This window comes from Argopecten irradians, chromosome 4 (assembly GCF_041381155.1).
Source record: "Argopecten irradians isolate NY chromosome 4, Ai_NY, whole genome shotgun sequence".
Classification (NCBI taxonomy): Eukaryota; Metazoa; Mollusca; class Bivalvia; order Pectinida; family Pectinidae; genus Argopecten; species Argopecten irradians.
This window is the reverse complement of record NC_091137.1, coordinates 24,576,808-24,592,663: the sequence shown is the minus strand read 5'-3', so window position 1 is coordinate 24,592,663 and position 15,856 is coordinate 24,576,808. Positions and strand designations below refer to the sequence as shown.

The following is a 15,856-nucleotide window of genomic DNA, read 5'->3' as shown; positions in this document are numbered from 1 at the left end:
TCATGCAAACGTAGCTGCATTTTTCGGCGAAATGCGGAATCGGGAGGCATTAGACTACATCTTACAACGCTGTAGATCATTGCACAGGATATGATGACCATTATCAACGTAGAATTATGTAATATTCACCTCGAACCCCAGCGTAAACAGGTGCAAATTCTTTTCATTGAACCGTGAAAAATGTACGTAATATTTCTGCATGCTGATGAAGGCCACTGGAGGTGGCGGTGTAATATGGCCCACAATGATATCTTGTTCCTCCATTATCTGGTCCAACACGTGCCGAGGGTGTCTGTGGAGTAGCGGATTACAGTAAAGGTATTATCTACATGCAGAGTGCAGTGATACACAAGGTTAAGCGTCGTGTGTACACTATAATGTTGCACCCTTTATAAATAACATTGATAACAGCCCTTGATACAGCGGATAGTCTCAGAGCATTGTGAAAAATGGACTTTTCGAAAAACAAAATAAAATCAGGGAGATTAGAATATGATTCCTTTAGAAACACATTCCAGTGAGGATTTTGTAATACGATGGAACTTCCGCCTGTATGATCTGATAGATAGTGATAAGTTGAGTCTTCCCTTTGTGATATAGAATTTTATTTTATTTGTTACCGCAGATACAAAATACACAAAAAAAAAATCAATATGAAATGCTCTTTTATTAAATATTATGTGTATACTGCAAGTTTTAGGTATTAATCATGTAATGAAACTTTAATCAGTCCCAGAACTTTAATTAATATTTATTTTTATGTATTATAGTGGTAAAAATGATAATACCTTGTACATAGATATATATTTACATGAGATAATTCAAAATTCATATATAAGATTCAAATTGTAAGGTATTCAGTTATATGATTCCCGCTTAACCTCATTCAAAAACGTATTTTGAATTACGTATATCTTAATAGGTGCTAAGTGTTTAAAGGTATATTTTAAAATGAGAAGTTGATGTACTTTCAGATTTACTGAGACAGACTGATTTAATTTAGAGTTTATGAGATTTCAAAAATAATGTTCTCAGACAATTTTTGTAAAAATTATGAAATCAATGTTAAGGGCCACTACCTAAGACAAACTTTTTGCAAAAAAAGGCAAGGAGTACAGAAAAATAATGCAAAATAAGAGCAGTAAGTTAAAACATCAGATTATCAGTTTATTATCAAACCAAAGTCGTTCTCCTGTATGCATTAACGCATTAAGCAACATCAAATAATGTAGTTAATAATGTCTTAAAAATATTCTCAAGCCCCCTTCATATTACTGAATAACAATATTAAAATACTCAGCATAACAAAACATAATAAAGACATGAAGCAATGAAATTACTCAGGACAATATCATCATGTAGTTTGGACAGAGAGACGTTGCTTAGTTACATGTACTGAGACGAAATATGACAAAAGTTACCAAGATGTTGTGAGAAATGCGTTTGTAGGACTTTGGGGGAGAGGTATCCGGAAAAGCAATCAATCCGTGCACACATGTTTATTTCTCACAAACGACCTGACCAGACCTAACTCGGGCACTCATTTACAGAGGTACAGTTACAGCTAGGCTAGGGGAAAGTCTTCAAAGACTGGTGTGAAGCCCGGGCCGGGTTGATCGTGTAGCGATATGATGGCTATCGACTTTTAAATTGTCGACCGGCATCTTATCGACTCATCGATCAACACTAACCACAATAGATAGGTTTGGTGGTGGGGATTTATAGCACCCTAGATGTAGCGGGGATCAAGTTTATTACTATGAGGAAGATTTCGTCTGAGATGCTGACAAATTAGTCAGGTTTATGAATGTTTGCTGTCAATAAGTGTCAAGTATCGTTTCCGAACAAATGACGTTACTTCATTTTGTCATTTCTGAGAAGTACATCTAAACATCATCATCATATCGTATTACTTTAAAACCCTATGTTTTTGTAAACAGTCACCGTTTTCTTTTTGTATTAATGCGCCAATAATTTATAAGGAATTTAAGCTTATTGACAATTATAAAATTATGCATTCAAGACATTCTTTATTTATTTAATGGAATTTTTTTCATAACCATTAAGAAAAACATAGATAAGAAAATTAAATAGTCTTCATGATAACACAGCATTTGCTTATTTACGTAACGGAATCCTATTGTCATTATCATTAAACTCCCCCCCCCCTATTTCTACAAGCAATAATAAATATCAGCTTAGTTTTGACTGCGACATGGCACATTTTCGGATGTATTCTTTTTAAATTCGTTTTTCTACAAAACGGATTTATGTAAATATCAATGAGAGGTAGAGACAAAGTCTTTGTAATACCATTTAGACAGAGCAGTAGAGAAAGAGAAAAAGTGAAAGCACAGAGGACTAGATTGTAGATAGTCTGTGAGAGGATTGATATGCTCATAAGTATTGAGATTACAGATTGAATTCCATAGTGTAACCGTAAAGAGGGTAGTGAGAAGGGAGAAATCAATTTTATCAATTTTGAGTATTACTATTATAATTATAATCTAAAAACAATATTAAAACATTCACGTATTTAGCATTGCATATATAGGATTTAATTCTATGACTAGAATATAAATTTTGTATAGTCTTTCTCTATCGTTATCTTATTCTCCTATTTTATGTTTCATTCTTAATTTTGCATTTTCCTTTCATTTTTACTCATTATATTCAATAATATTTTCTGTGTATTATATAAATATACTCAATTTGCATTGCTATGGGTTAATATTTGTGTTTCCGTCACAGAAGTTACAAACATATTTGACGGAATATGCTTGTGTACAACTTTAATATTTATGTAAACATGATTCTGTTTAGAAAGACAGCGTTAAATAATTAAACGCGAATTAAGTACAGTTTACAGATTATTTTTTAAACAAACTGATGTGCGAAATTGATATGTGTCAACGTTAAGCACAAAGACATCCCCTTATATTTATGCTGGATTTAGAGAAAATAACAATCCTTTTTGAGATGCAAAACAATTTAAAGGTACATTGCTATGTATAATGGCAAAACGTTATCTGGAGCATCATCTTATAGATATTTCAAAAACGTGTAAAATGGTGCATTTGATCTTCAAAATATACGGATAGGCGTAGCAGATATCAAATAATAAGTATATCTACTGAATAAGAAAATAATAATGGTTCTACTAATTCTGCAACTAACAGGGAAACTTCTCAAATAACCAATACATTGTTTTACATGTACAGTTAATCATGTACAAAAGCAAAAGCTAAAACAAAGAGCACTTATTTTTCTTCTATTTTCAACTAGAAGAGAATCTCGGGTCTCTCAATTCTGTATGACAAATTATGTGACAGACCATGCCTTCACTTGGTGTTTGGGGAATTTGAAGTTGATAATTTTCCTGATCAATCTAGTGTCTTATTTCTCGTTAAACTTTCGATATTCCAATGCGAAATGCATGCATGTTGTATATGAGCTTTGGCATGGTGTGTTAATTTGTCAAACAATTGTCCTCGATTCCTCGGTATATCAATAAAATCGCCTATTCGGTTGTGATTTCATATTTTAATGATAGGCTCACAAAATAACAAAAAATATTAACTCCATTTTTTAAATTCCTTCGTGAAATTATATAAATATGTATATTAAAACGTTTTGTAAAAATTCATTTCAGAGTTCCATCAATGGCATTTTTCATACCCGATGAAATCTTAAAGCATTAAATTTTTTTTGTAAATCCTTACGACAAAAGTTTAAAATAGTAAAGTTTCCCGACTCAAGTTTTTTACCAAACTTTAATTCACCCAACCCTCGTCATACTCGTGCATATCATCTAGACACCTTCATTATCAAGCATGTTTATTTGTACAAATGTATGTTAAGTTATTTAATTGGCAGTCTGATGGGATGCATTTGGTGAGTACGAAAAACACAATAAAGTGAATTTGAATATATAAAAAACTTAAAGGCGCATCGATCACCATGCAGATAGTTTACCATTCCTTACTGCTGGCAATATTAGATGATCATATAGAAGTATGGTTATGGGTTTAATGTTGTTAGATAAGAAGACGATCTTACTAAATAAATATATTCGTCACACGTTGTGACGTCATATAACATTAACTAATCAAGATTATTAATTAATTGATTGATTAATACCCTGTTCTTTGTTGTTAGGACTGATACAATTTCTATGGAATGTCCTTGTGAATTACCGTCCGTGTGTAGACACATGAGGTTGTTTTGTGTATAAATACCTCTTGTTGTATTTAATTAACCCTGTACTGATTGATTTGCATTTCGACATTAGGTTCTCTCGGAAACGTCTGAACAACCCCCATGAGAATTCTGGCCATTTCTTTGTGGGTTAGACCCGTGCCTCGTGCACCTTTTAGCCCACTTGTGAGAAATAGTTCGCGTTCCTCCATTGCACAACTGAACTGCGCCCTCTGATAATGATGTCATGATTCACGTTGCCGTGAAATTGATTCGACAACTGCTGCGCGCGCAGCTGACAGGGAAATCGGAACAAGCGTCTGTCAATTTCATAGATATCGTGTTTGTAAATAAAAGTTTGCAATCGAGATGTTTTCATTTTATTTCATCATCTACATGCTATATGTTTACATATAACACTGACAACTGACAATAATATCTAGAAAAATATCGATTTGTTGAAAATTGTATTAATTGTATATCTGGTAATATTACAGTTTTATGTGATATTATTTTAACTGAGCTGGCAATGGTGAATAAATCATGTTGGATAAATAAGCATCTATAATTGAAATATATTACAATAAGACATAGAAATATGTATATTGTTCTGTTGAAAATGTAGTATGTAGTGTGCTTGAATATACATATATGTATTGGATTATTTATAAAAGTTTACTCTAGGAGCTTTAATGATTTTGTGCAATATTTCCAATCGTAAATTTTCGCCCAAATAATATTTTTGCACATGTCACTAGTGTAATATGACTTGGAGCGATTTTCATTGGCTGGAAATCCATTGTGACGTCAGACAGACACAATAAAATGACGTCAGGAAAAATTATGTGACGTAAGGATTACGAGGACGGCGGGACAAAATAGCGGCCTTTGCTGGATTTTCGGAATACATTTTGACGTGAAATTCTTTGTTGTGAAAGCATTTGTAGTCATGTGATAAAAAGTATCCTGAAGTTGTACCAAGGCTCGCAAAAATAAAAAACAACTTCTTAGACTTGTTTCATAAAATCTCATATGAAATGAACATTCATGTAAGATCCTATATTTTCGAAATATAAGCATGCCTTTATTAGTATACACTGTATGTGGGTACGTATTACTGATATCTAGCTCAAACGGTTATTTCCCACGAAACTGGGACAATGCGAACCCGCTGTATCTAGGAAATAATACACACTTTCCCCCACAGAACACAAAGCATACGGAGTCTTACATTTTCTGGCGTTTACTGGGTATTTTTTCAGCAATTAGTTGCTTAAAATATGTTTGTAAATCCCACTAACGACCAGACTCTCTCTGCTTGGATGGAATTGAAGCCGCGCATTATTGTCGCTTCGCTACCATCCAAAATAATTTTTCGTCTGAAGTCGACGCTACCTGATTGAAAAAGCAGACTCGGAACATCCCGGTTTTTACCGTAAAGTTTCAATTCTACCTTTGATGTGTACATTTGGGAGATATTTTGCTGAAATTTGATTCACCATCAGACGAACGCGCCTGTTTGCGCGTGAGCACGCGAGGTCATCATTCAAACCTCCCATGCTGAAGAGTTACAATAGAGTTGGGATCTCTCTCAGTATGCGATCATCGTTTTTGATCGGTTTGATTTAGATCAAAGTGCACAGATTGCCGTCAAATTGAATGGTAGATATATCAGAAGAAAATATAGAGAGTTGGAAACAAGCACAGACTTTTTCCTCATTTCCGCTAGAAAGCTGCTAATAGAATATCACATCAAGTTGTCATGTCAAGACGCCAAGACCTTTTGAAAAGACAGCTCAATTATATATAAAGATACAGTCACATTTAAATATGTGCTTCTCTAGAGTTTTCAACCCTGTGTCTGCTGACCTCTATATTTATAAGACAGTATTACATCGATGAAGCCTAAGACATTTTTAAGTTTAGACTTAACAAATCTCGGATGACTTAATGTTACAATTTTTTAAAAATATATAATTGGCTATACAAATGTAGTTAATTTTCTAACATGCTAAGATTTTATATATCCATGGGGTTAATGGGGAAAGGCAATATTGGCTATCAAAATTTTATGAAGAATAATTCTTGTTGCGGCCCTCATCACAAAGCAATAAGCAGTTTATCTTGAGAAAAATGTATTATTTGGTTTTGTTTATATAAGTTACTGATCATTTAGTAAGATGGCCAAGACATCTAAAACTACCGTTGTTTTATTAATTAATTAACTCACTGTGTTTTTACTCCTTTCTATGGCAGTAGATTTTACAAGTCATTTAAAGAAACTACCCAGCCAAATTTAAACTAGTTCAACTTACTCTGATCTATTCCAGTAGGAATTAAGAGAATAGTTCTGTTTTTGTGTTATTGTTTTTTTTTTTTTTCTATATTTTTGATATTCTGAAACCAACCAGACAGCAAGCGAAAAAAACACTAGCTAATAAACGCAAACTTCTCCGAAAAACTAATTTAAAAAAAATCAGGCATTAAATTACATAGGTTTCGTAAATTGTTTAACAAAAATGAATGATTTCTATGCAATTTATCAAACAAAGATTTTGTTTTAATTAATGTTACATATCTTAAGATGGCAATATGTACTTTCTCTATATCTGATGCACAAGTCTTTTATCGCCGAACTCCTTAACAGTTTTCTAACCTTTTGACCTTAAACCTACCGGCGCGAGAAAGCAAAACAGAAAATGCCATGACACTCATAATGAAAATACAAAGGTCTAGGAGATAGCAATACCAATTGTATTATTTTTATTTCATAAAATAAATAATTATATGGTAAATTGATATCATCATCAATCGCTTAACCTAATATCAATGTGCTGTGGCAGCTTACTGTAAGGCGAGTTTTGTTTTTGGTACAACGTTCGTGTGCAAAACATAAAATTTATCATCGTTATTTCCAAGAATAAAATAGAAGATAGATAAGGTGTTAAGGTATGTTATTGTTGGTTGTATACTTGTTATCTTTTTTACTTTTTAATTTTTATTTATTTCCCCGTATGCCATCGTGGAGAGCATTAAGTTAAGATGGTAATTTTACATATTTGTGATATAATCAAATAATTCAGGATACCAAATAAACAAAGTCTTGTCGTAAATACAATTAATTCTTAGTCCATAATTATCTAACTTAATTTTCACTAACGATGAGTGATCGAATGATCAAAATGCATCTATCAGTTTTGTTGCATGTGTACAAAATGTTATTTCAGTTCGAAAAAAATTAAATATATTAATTTCTTCATTGATTGATTCAATAAATACGTAAAATTTCTCATCCCTTGAATGTGTAGTATTGTTATCACCTCGTATACCCTTTATAGCTAGTCACTGTTACGTGATGTGTTTGTTGCAAGGATTTATAAGTATATACGTCCTTGGTTTGTTGGTAATCCATAATAGATCTGATGACAATAACAAATCACTAAATCGAGACGTCACACGCGCATTACTTGTTGTATTAATGTAAAAGTCAGTGAGGTTCAATTGTAAAGAAAACTACACTTACTTCATCATGTTCACAAGTTATAATTGAAAATGTGATGAGTTATGTTAAATATATCAAATACTGATATGATGCTGTCGACTTTGACCTGTTGCTCCACCGCCGACAGAGCATAAACGATATCCATCATTTGAACTATAACTTATGTATAATAGTGTTAATATGTGTCTAATTAACACAAAATGCATATGAAATATTTTATTTTCCTTTGTGTGCCTGCGCAATCAGTACTTCATTTCACACAGGGCATAGTGACAGAATTTTTTTTTTGTGGCGCAATTAATCATTTTTGATATTTTTATCTGGAATTAAAATAAAATGTTCAAATGTTTAAATGGTGGTAATGGTGTAAAGTAAATTACTTTTGTACTTGAGGAAAAATAGTAATCCGGCTACTCCTGTTTTTGATAGGGAAAAATACCATTTGTTGGCGGTGGAGCATCTTTAAGTTGTATAGAAGATGTAATATTTTGCAGTTTTTTTAATTTGATGTCGCATGTGTATTTTTACGATCACACACGATCTTTTTCAGACATTGTTTGTGGAAATCGAAGTGGTAGGAATTCCAAGAGATCGATGATGATATGATGAGGTCATGTCTAATCACAAAAAACACATACGATGGCGAGAAGTTGTACTTGGCGAGTATTGGACGCTGACCAGTATCCTTTCTGTCATGAAGAAAATGTTTCAGAATAAATGAACTACATTTTTATGATACACATGTCCCGCTTATATATAGTTATTGTAAACCGTTACTTAATATTCAACTATAGCATTGATAACATTATTTTATTTTCGAAACAGCACATCCCCTTTTCTCCCTCGTCTACTTTTATTAGTGTTAATAATGCATTACTACTTTTCTTACTTTTCCCCACATAATATAATGGGCTATTTTCTCAAATTCTATTTTAATTCTAAATTTGTTTTTATTTTTGTTGTATAAATATATTTTGCCTATACAATCTTTTTGTTTGCATAATTTGATAAAAAAATTGCTCTACAACTCTATCTATGTTCCCGTAAAATGTTATGTTACAACAGTTATTGCGTTTTATTCAACTAACCATCTTCACATGTCAAGGCAAGATGTAATTGGTAGGCGAAGGTGTCAACTAACATACGCATTAATTGCTATAATAACCACACTGTATATTATCATACTTAGAGTATACTGTTTGCTATTTCTGTATATGTACTACTGATATTCTATAAACTATCCATAGCATGAAAAAAGTATTATTTATCTTTGACGACTTTCCTTTGTTAATGTTACAACCCTACATGGAAATCTCGGGGCCAAGTATTTATGGTAGACCTAATATATTTAAAGCATACAGCAGTTAAATAATCATATTAGTTTTCTTCTATTCACTTTCCCAACACTTGAAAATTGTATTGAAAATTTTGACTATCAAAAGAATGAATATAGGCCTTAAAATCTTTCTGGTGTAAACACTTAATTACTGAAGTTTAGATATTCGTTGATATGATGTAGTTCCGTTAACTGGCTTTTTTCAGAACAAAATTACTTTTACCAATATCCTATTCACAAAATGTAAAATGTTTACAAAAATACCGTATGTTTATTTCAATTTACTGTCACGTGATACATGTATATAACAATATATTACTTAATAATGTATAACAGAACATATTTCACGTGCACTTGTAACATGTCCTAGCTACATTTGTACTTTCTGTGATTGATTTCCCATTAAATCGGGATCCCTTCATTTTAAAAATCTTGCTTATTGTGACCTGGTTATTGAAAAGGAGAATGGTACAAAAGGCATTTTGAAGGATATTTTTTCTCTCTCTTTCTCGTTTCAACATTAATAAAAAAAGTTTTGTGATTTTCAAAAGATAATTGTCTCTATTTGTAGCAAGTTACCATATAAAAAATATGTCAAACCATTAGACTTCTATTTTTTTTATGCACTATGTCGGCCATTTTGAAAAAAAGTGCATTTCTTACATATTGTGGAGAGATAAAATTTCGTCCTAATTTACTTCAATATTTTCACTTGAATCACCTTTACGACAACAACAGTTTTACCTATATCACGTTTTTTATGTAAATCTTTTAAAGGTTCACTGTGATGAACATATATATTAAACATTTCAGTGTGAAATTATAACATATTGGGCTATAATTTTCACATTTTAGTGAAGTTAATGTAATTTTAAATTTTCTACCGGAAATGCTGAAAAATAAATTTTGTTTCGGGACAAAAAATCCATAGTTTTATGATTATTTCAGAAACAGCAACTTGTTTTCTTTTGAACTGCAAACTTTTAGAAAAAAGTTTATCATCAGAACGTTTTTCTGCGAAGCTTTGGATGTGTAAAGTCATTAAAAAAAAACCCAAAAACTAGGAATTTTCGTTTTCAAAATTTAGGGGGGGGGGGGGGTTAGTCCATTCAGTATAATGGGTTGACTGTGTTATATTATTATTTTCTTAAAGAAAACATTGTTTTTGAGCTTTGTTTTTATTTTGCAAATATTCATACATATTAAACAACCAATTTGCAAAAAGTACCTTTAATTCATAATAGTGCAAAAAGAAGCAAATCACTTTTTTCAACTTTATCTAAATTAGAAAAAAATTAAGTCATCAGATGAAAATTGACGTTTCACCAGAGCAGATCCTTGACACTTTAAGCGTTCCATTGGACTAAATAAAAAACTATACTTTATTTGACATCAAATGCATTGAATGAGATATCTTTAACGTTTAGCGGGAAAATAAATACGAAACAATGGTTGTAAAATAAATTTGGCTTCTTGTTTACTTACAAAATGGCGGCGCCCACGAAAACACCTTCTTGTAAAATTGGTCCATCTATTTTGAATGCAGACCTCTCTGATCTAGCATCAGAATGTCAGAGAATGATGGACAGCGGTGCAGATTATTTGCACTTAGATGTGATGGACGGACAATTCGTCCCTAACTTAACATTTGGTCATCCTGTTGTAAAATGTCTCCGACCAAAACTTCCTGGAGTTTTCTTCGATATGCACATGATGGTTCAGAAGCCTGAGCAAGTGAGCTTTGTTTTTATTTAAACAAATAAATAATGGAATAAGTTTATTCGAATACTGAAAACTCTTATCAATACTTTATGAGCATGCGTTTGACCTAGTTTGATCCCAGTGTCTTGTGTACAAAATATGTACATGTTTCGCAGCACGTTTCATCAAATATTTGCTTCAATTCACAAATCTATCAATGGATTCCACGATATTACGCAATACAAAACAGCATTAGAGATGAAAAGCATGAGATAGAATCTGTTAGCAAACATGGTCCTTTACATTTATTGTAAATTACTAGCCTACATTGTAAATCATCCTTTAAGCAAATATATGTTCCGAGTTATCTCCCTTCCATCGTGTTTTAGTGGATTGAAGGAATGCATGATGCTGGTGCCGACCAATACACATTCCATTACGAGGCGACAGAGGATCCAGCAGGATGTATCAGAAAAATCAGGGAAACAGGGATGAAGGTAATAAGTTGTATCAACAGTCTGTATACATGTTAAACCATTGTTTCAATTCTTCACTAAATGTTTTGAGTTATATTGACCGCTATATATATATCTACGCATAAAAATGTATGGGTAAAAGAAGTAATACCAACAGTTATTTTCCATATAGCACTGGATCCTTATAAACATATGTCTGTAGGATACGAATTACTTATTATTTTTATGTGTATATATAGTAGGAAAAAGAAGTTATTTTAAAAGTGGGGACAAAAGATTGTCGAATTTCGAGGCGATCTGCCCCTTTGTCAAGACACAAGAAGAACTTGACAAAGAGGCAGATCGCCTCGAATAAAAATGTAATTATACTGTTCACTTAATATAAGGACATGCCATGTTTAGGAAGTGGAGGGAAAGCCGGATAACTCGGTGAAAAACCATCACCCAGCGGTTAGTACCTTGCAAGTGATTGTTTTAGTGAGGAATCTACCTTTGTTTTAGGCTGGGATTGGCATCAAACCTAACACTCCCGTGGATGTACTAGTTCCCCTAGTCGACTTAGTGGATATGGTCCTTATCATGACCGTAGAGCCAGGATTTGGTGGACAAAAGTTCATGCAAGATATGATGCCAAAGGTAAACAAAAAAAAAAAAAGTTTTCAGAAATAAGTGAAATAAGCATAAATAATTTCTCTATAGATTATTTACTTAAACTCATTATAATTCTCTTATTGACCAGGTTTTTACGGCAGTTTCATACATCATTACATGGAACTATGAACTGCCTTTGATGCAGTATTTTGAAAGTTTAAAAAAATGATGACTTTTATATAATAAATATATGTAGATATTCTCAATCTGTACCAGGTATAGGCTTTTATTATAATGTTGTGTTTGTGTATGATATATATGACATGTATACTGTAATGATTTTTTTTTCAAGGTTCAATTTTTAAGAGAGAATTTCAAAAGTGTAGATATCGAGGTTGATGGAGGAGTCAGCCCTGCAACCATTCAGCACTGTGCGGAGGTAATATATGGTGAGGTCTGATCCAGGAATATATTTCTCGATCTGTTTGTCAAAATCATATTTTGGATGTGTATACATGTTACAAACAAAAACAGGGGATTTTTTTTGTGCAAAGGCAAATAACTCTGATTGTGACTTCAATATAAATGTAGTGGTACTACAATAATGTCTGTTTCTTTTTTTTACATAGGCGGGTGCAAATATGATAGTGTCTGGGAGTGCTGTAGTGAAGAGTGACAATCCAAGGGAGACAATGCGACATATGAGGAACATTGTTGATGACTCTATACAGAAATCTATGCTGGAAAGATAATTCATTGTATATGTGTTTTACAGATATATGAAAATGTGATAAAAGTGCTAAAAATGATTTTCTGTTAAATACTTTGCTATTAGCTATTTTGATCAAAAGTCGAAGTTATATATGTGGTAGCAGAGCTTTGATTTATTGATCATTAGCACAAGATATTTAGTACAATGTAGCTCAAAAAGTCTGCTCTTGAGTTTGAATTAATTGTATTATCAGTTTGTATGAACCTCTGGCTGGCAGCTAAATTCCTCTCCCCACTCCCCATGTTAAAATAGTGGTGAACTTAACAAAACTCTAGATCTATTTCAATGATTGATAGTACAATTGGCAGGTGCTCAGTAGAACTTGGATACTTGGATTGTAAAAATAAGAAGGAGTTTTGATTGGATCAATCGTCACAGACCAGATGTAATAGCTCAAATGTTAGTATATGTCAGATAGGAGCTGGCATTTCTTGGGTTTAAATCTAAATATGGCAATGTTTTCTTCTGTTATAATATCATCGTGTAAAGGAATCCTGTTTTAATTAAATTAAAAATGGCCAGTTGTTTTGTATAAAATTGTATGCCTACATGTAGGTAAATGTTCATCATAATGGTCAAATTAAAAAAACAATTGAACAATTGCTATTTATGTGAATTATGCCAACAACTAAGAATACATTCAAATTTTTATAGTGTAACATTAATTGACTCATGGAATGTTTTTAATGTGAATCTCAATGACTTTTATATTTATTTTTAATATTTGTGATATAAAAGCCTACTTTCATGAAGCTTACAAATACTTTGCATTACAATCATAACGCATCTGACCTCTTGGAGTTACTTCCCCTTGTTTCGCTCCGTAACAGCTGTTTAAGGGATGAGTAGAGGTACCTTTATAATTTCTATAATACAAGAGAAGTGATAATGGCTAACTGTGATGTATAACAGGAGAGCTGTGAAAAGATACGAGAAGTTGTATTAACTTAATAACCAGATATACTATATAGCCAGGAGATTAACTACTGTATAATGTGAGTACCATCGGGGTAAAGGGTATTTAAGTTTAGAGTTCATTTATGTACTTACTGTATATATATAATGTACTAATATGTGTTTTTGCAGCTAAGAATTAGTTGTTCCCTTTTTGAGAAAAAATTGCCATGTTTATATATTTTGTTGAAAGATTTATATATACCGGTATGTGTATCTCTTCTGTGTATAGAGATTTGGATTAATTCTCACTGATATAATATACAATGTATATTGTAAAATAACTAGTATCCCTTTGTTTATGTGGTCTGTTTACATAAAACAATTCCTACGTGTATATCGCATACCATTTATAATTTATGTATACAAATTCATATCTTTAGAAATCCAATCAGAACCTTGATTTGTTCTACAGATTTCTGAGTTTAGTATTTGTTTTGTTTTTCCGGGTTTTTTTTATTACTTGTTCCTGTAGTAATGGTTTTATAGTATTATAATATCATAATAGCATTACTATTAGCTTATGTCAGTGAGCTGCTGTAAACAGATTACAAAAAAAAAAAAAAATCCTATCGTTACAAAATTTCAAATTGTTTTGGGTGATAATTTAATTGTTTCAGATATGTTAATTGATACACCTTTTAGTGTATTTTAAGCACCCATGAATTTGTGCAGTGTAATTTTTATAGGTCTGCATGGTCTTTCCATAAGAAATTATTTTTATTTTGCCTTTTTCAAAGAGGCCGCAGTGGCCGAGTGGTTAAGATGTCTCAACATATTACCACGAGCCCTCCACCTCTGGGTTGCAAGTTTGAATACCATGTGGAGCAGTTGCTAGCTACTGATCGTTGATTGGTATTTTTTCTCCATGTACTCTGGCTTTCCACCAACAATCCAGGCACGTCCTTACATGACCCTGGCTTTTAATACGATATAACCAGTAAAACCATGATTTTCAATATGTATTTCCTGGCTTCTTCGAATAAGGATACCATATAGTCCAGGGGTGTAGAGATTGTAAGTGATCGAAACCTCTGAAATATCGAGAATGAATCAAATGTGGATATTGCTAATGTTACAGATTTAGTATATTTTATTGAAAGTTTTGGAAAAAATGTGTATGCTATCAATGATAAAATCCATTGCTTTATGTATGAGGATTTTCCTATTTATATAAATCATAAATTTTATTTATTGCCATGCGTAGAGGAAACATCTATACCTGTTAAAACCAATAGGACAGTCTATTGTAATTGATATCTTCTTACTCCAAAAACTTAGGAAAATTATAAAGTATTTCATTATGAAATGTTAGTTAAAAAAAATCTGTTCTCATGGAAATGTTTGATGAATGAAAAAAACCGAATATTAAATTAAGAAATATATTTCAAACATAAATAAATCATTTATAGTTAATTAAGCTTTAATAACAGCAGATGAGTTTCCTTTATCTTACAGGTACTCTTAAAGAATGAAGTTTTAGTAATCAGTAAGAAACTAATTTCTGTGTTGTTTTACTTGTTGTAAAGGCCTTAATTATTTTCCATTTTACAGATACTGTAAGAACAAATAACTGTTAACCATGGTGCCAGTCGTTGTTAAAAAACAACCAAACATGTATTCAGTGATGATGTTGTTGATATTGATAATGATGATGATGATGATGACATATTTTGATTTTACTTTGGTGCAAAAACAAATGAATATGGAATACTGTCCAGAACATAATAGTAGGTCTATGTTGCAAAATATTTGTTAAATTTCACAATAAAATGTCAATTTATACAGTTGAAAAATGTATATTTGTTATTTTTTGCTTCAACCGGAGGAGAGAGAAAATGCTTGTCGCCCATAACTAGATTTCTCAATGTTTATAATTTGGTCCAACAAACTTTCAGACTACTATTCGTGATATACATCCCTGGACTGACTATCTCGTAGTAAAACTGGAGGCAGTTCAGGAGAACAAAACCCACCAATCACAGGCTTGAAGATACTTCCTTTGGCGAGCGACGCCCAACTTCAAAGCAACACAGTCAATCACAGTGTACCGTTATATAATTCCTTTGACGTACATCAAAGGATCAAATTACCTGTGTCTTACGTTGCCTCCAGTTTTACTATGATATAGTCCAAGGGTGGATATAAAGTCAGTGATAGTAACCCCTGGAGTATCGAGGGTTGTGTCAATATAGTCTTCATATTTAAAGACAATTTTAAAGTCACGTTTATTTTAGATACGTGTTGTTATGCAAACTTTTTCTAACTTATAATTCCAAAAAGCAAAACCGAATTTGACCTTATTTGTTTAGCTGCTTTCATCAATG

The 15,856-nt window shown here is 32.2% G+C and overlaps 1 protein-coding gene across 2 annotated transcripts; it reads left to right on the top strand.

Annotated features, from left to right (window-relative positions):
• Window positions 1–10,501: 10,501 nt before the first annotated feature.
• LOC138321079 (ribulose-phosphate 3-epimerase-like) lies at window positions 10,502–15,319 on the top strand. 2 transcript variants are annotated; one of them, XM_069264490.1, is made up of 5 exons: window positions 10,502–10,769; window positions 11,126–11,233; window positions 11,714–11,848; window positions 12,156–12,252; window positions 12,433–15,319. In XM_069264490.1, exons 1-5 carry the CDS (start codon window positions 10,524–10,526, stop codon window positions 12,477–12,479), a joined length of 633 nt encoding a protein of 210 aa, XP_069120591.1. In that variant the 5' UTR covers window positions 10,502–10,523; the 3' UTR covers window positions 12,480–15,319. The 2 variants fall into 2 exon arrangements, with proteins under 2 accessions (XP_069120591.1, XP_069120590.1); XM_069264489.1 differs by having other exon boundaries at window positions 10,503–10,769; window positions 12,156–12,242.
• Window positions 15,320–15,856: the final 537 nt, after the last annotated feature.

Excerpts from the sequence above, each read along its gene's own strand:
- LOC138321079 (XM_069264489.1), top strand. The coding sequence starts at position 10,524 with ATGGCGGCGCCCACGAAAACACCTTCTTGTAAAATTGGTCCATCTATT. Across the intron at positions 10,770-11,125 it reads TGGTTCAGAAGCCTGAGCAA|TGGATTGAAGGAATGCATGA; the intron begins GTGAGCTTTGTT and ends ATCGTGTTTTAG. Across the intron at positions 12,243-12,432 it reads CCATTCAGCACTGTGCGGAG|GCGGGTGCAAATATGATAGT; the intron begins GTAATATATGGT and ends TTTTTTACATAG.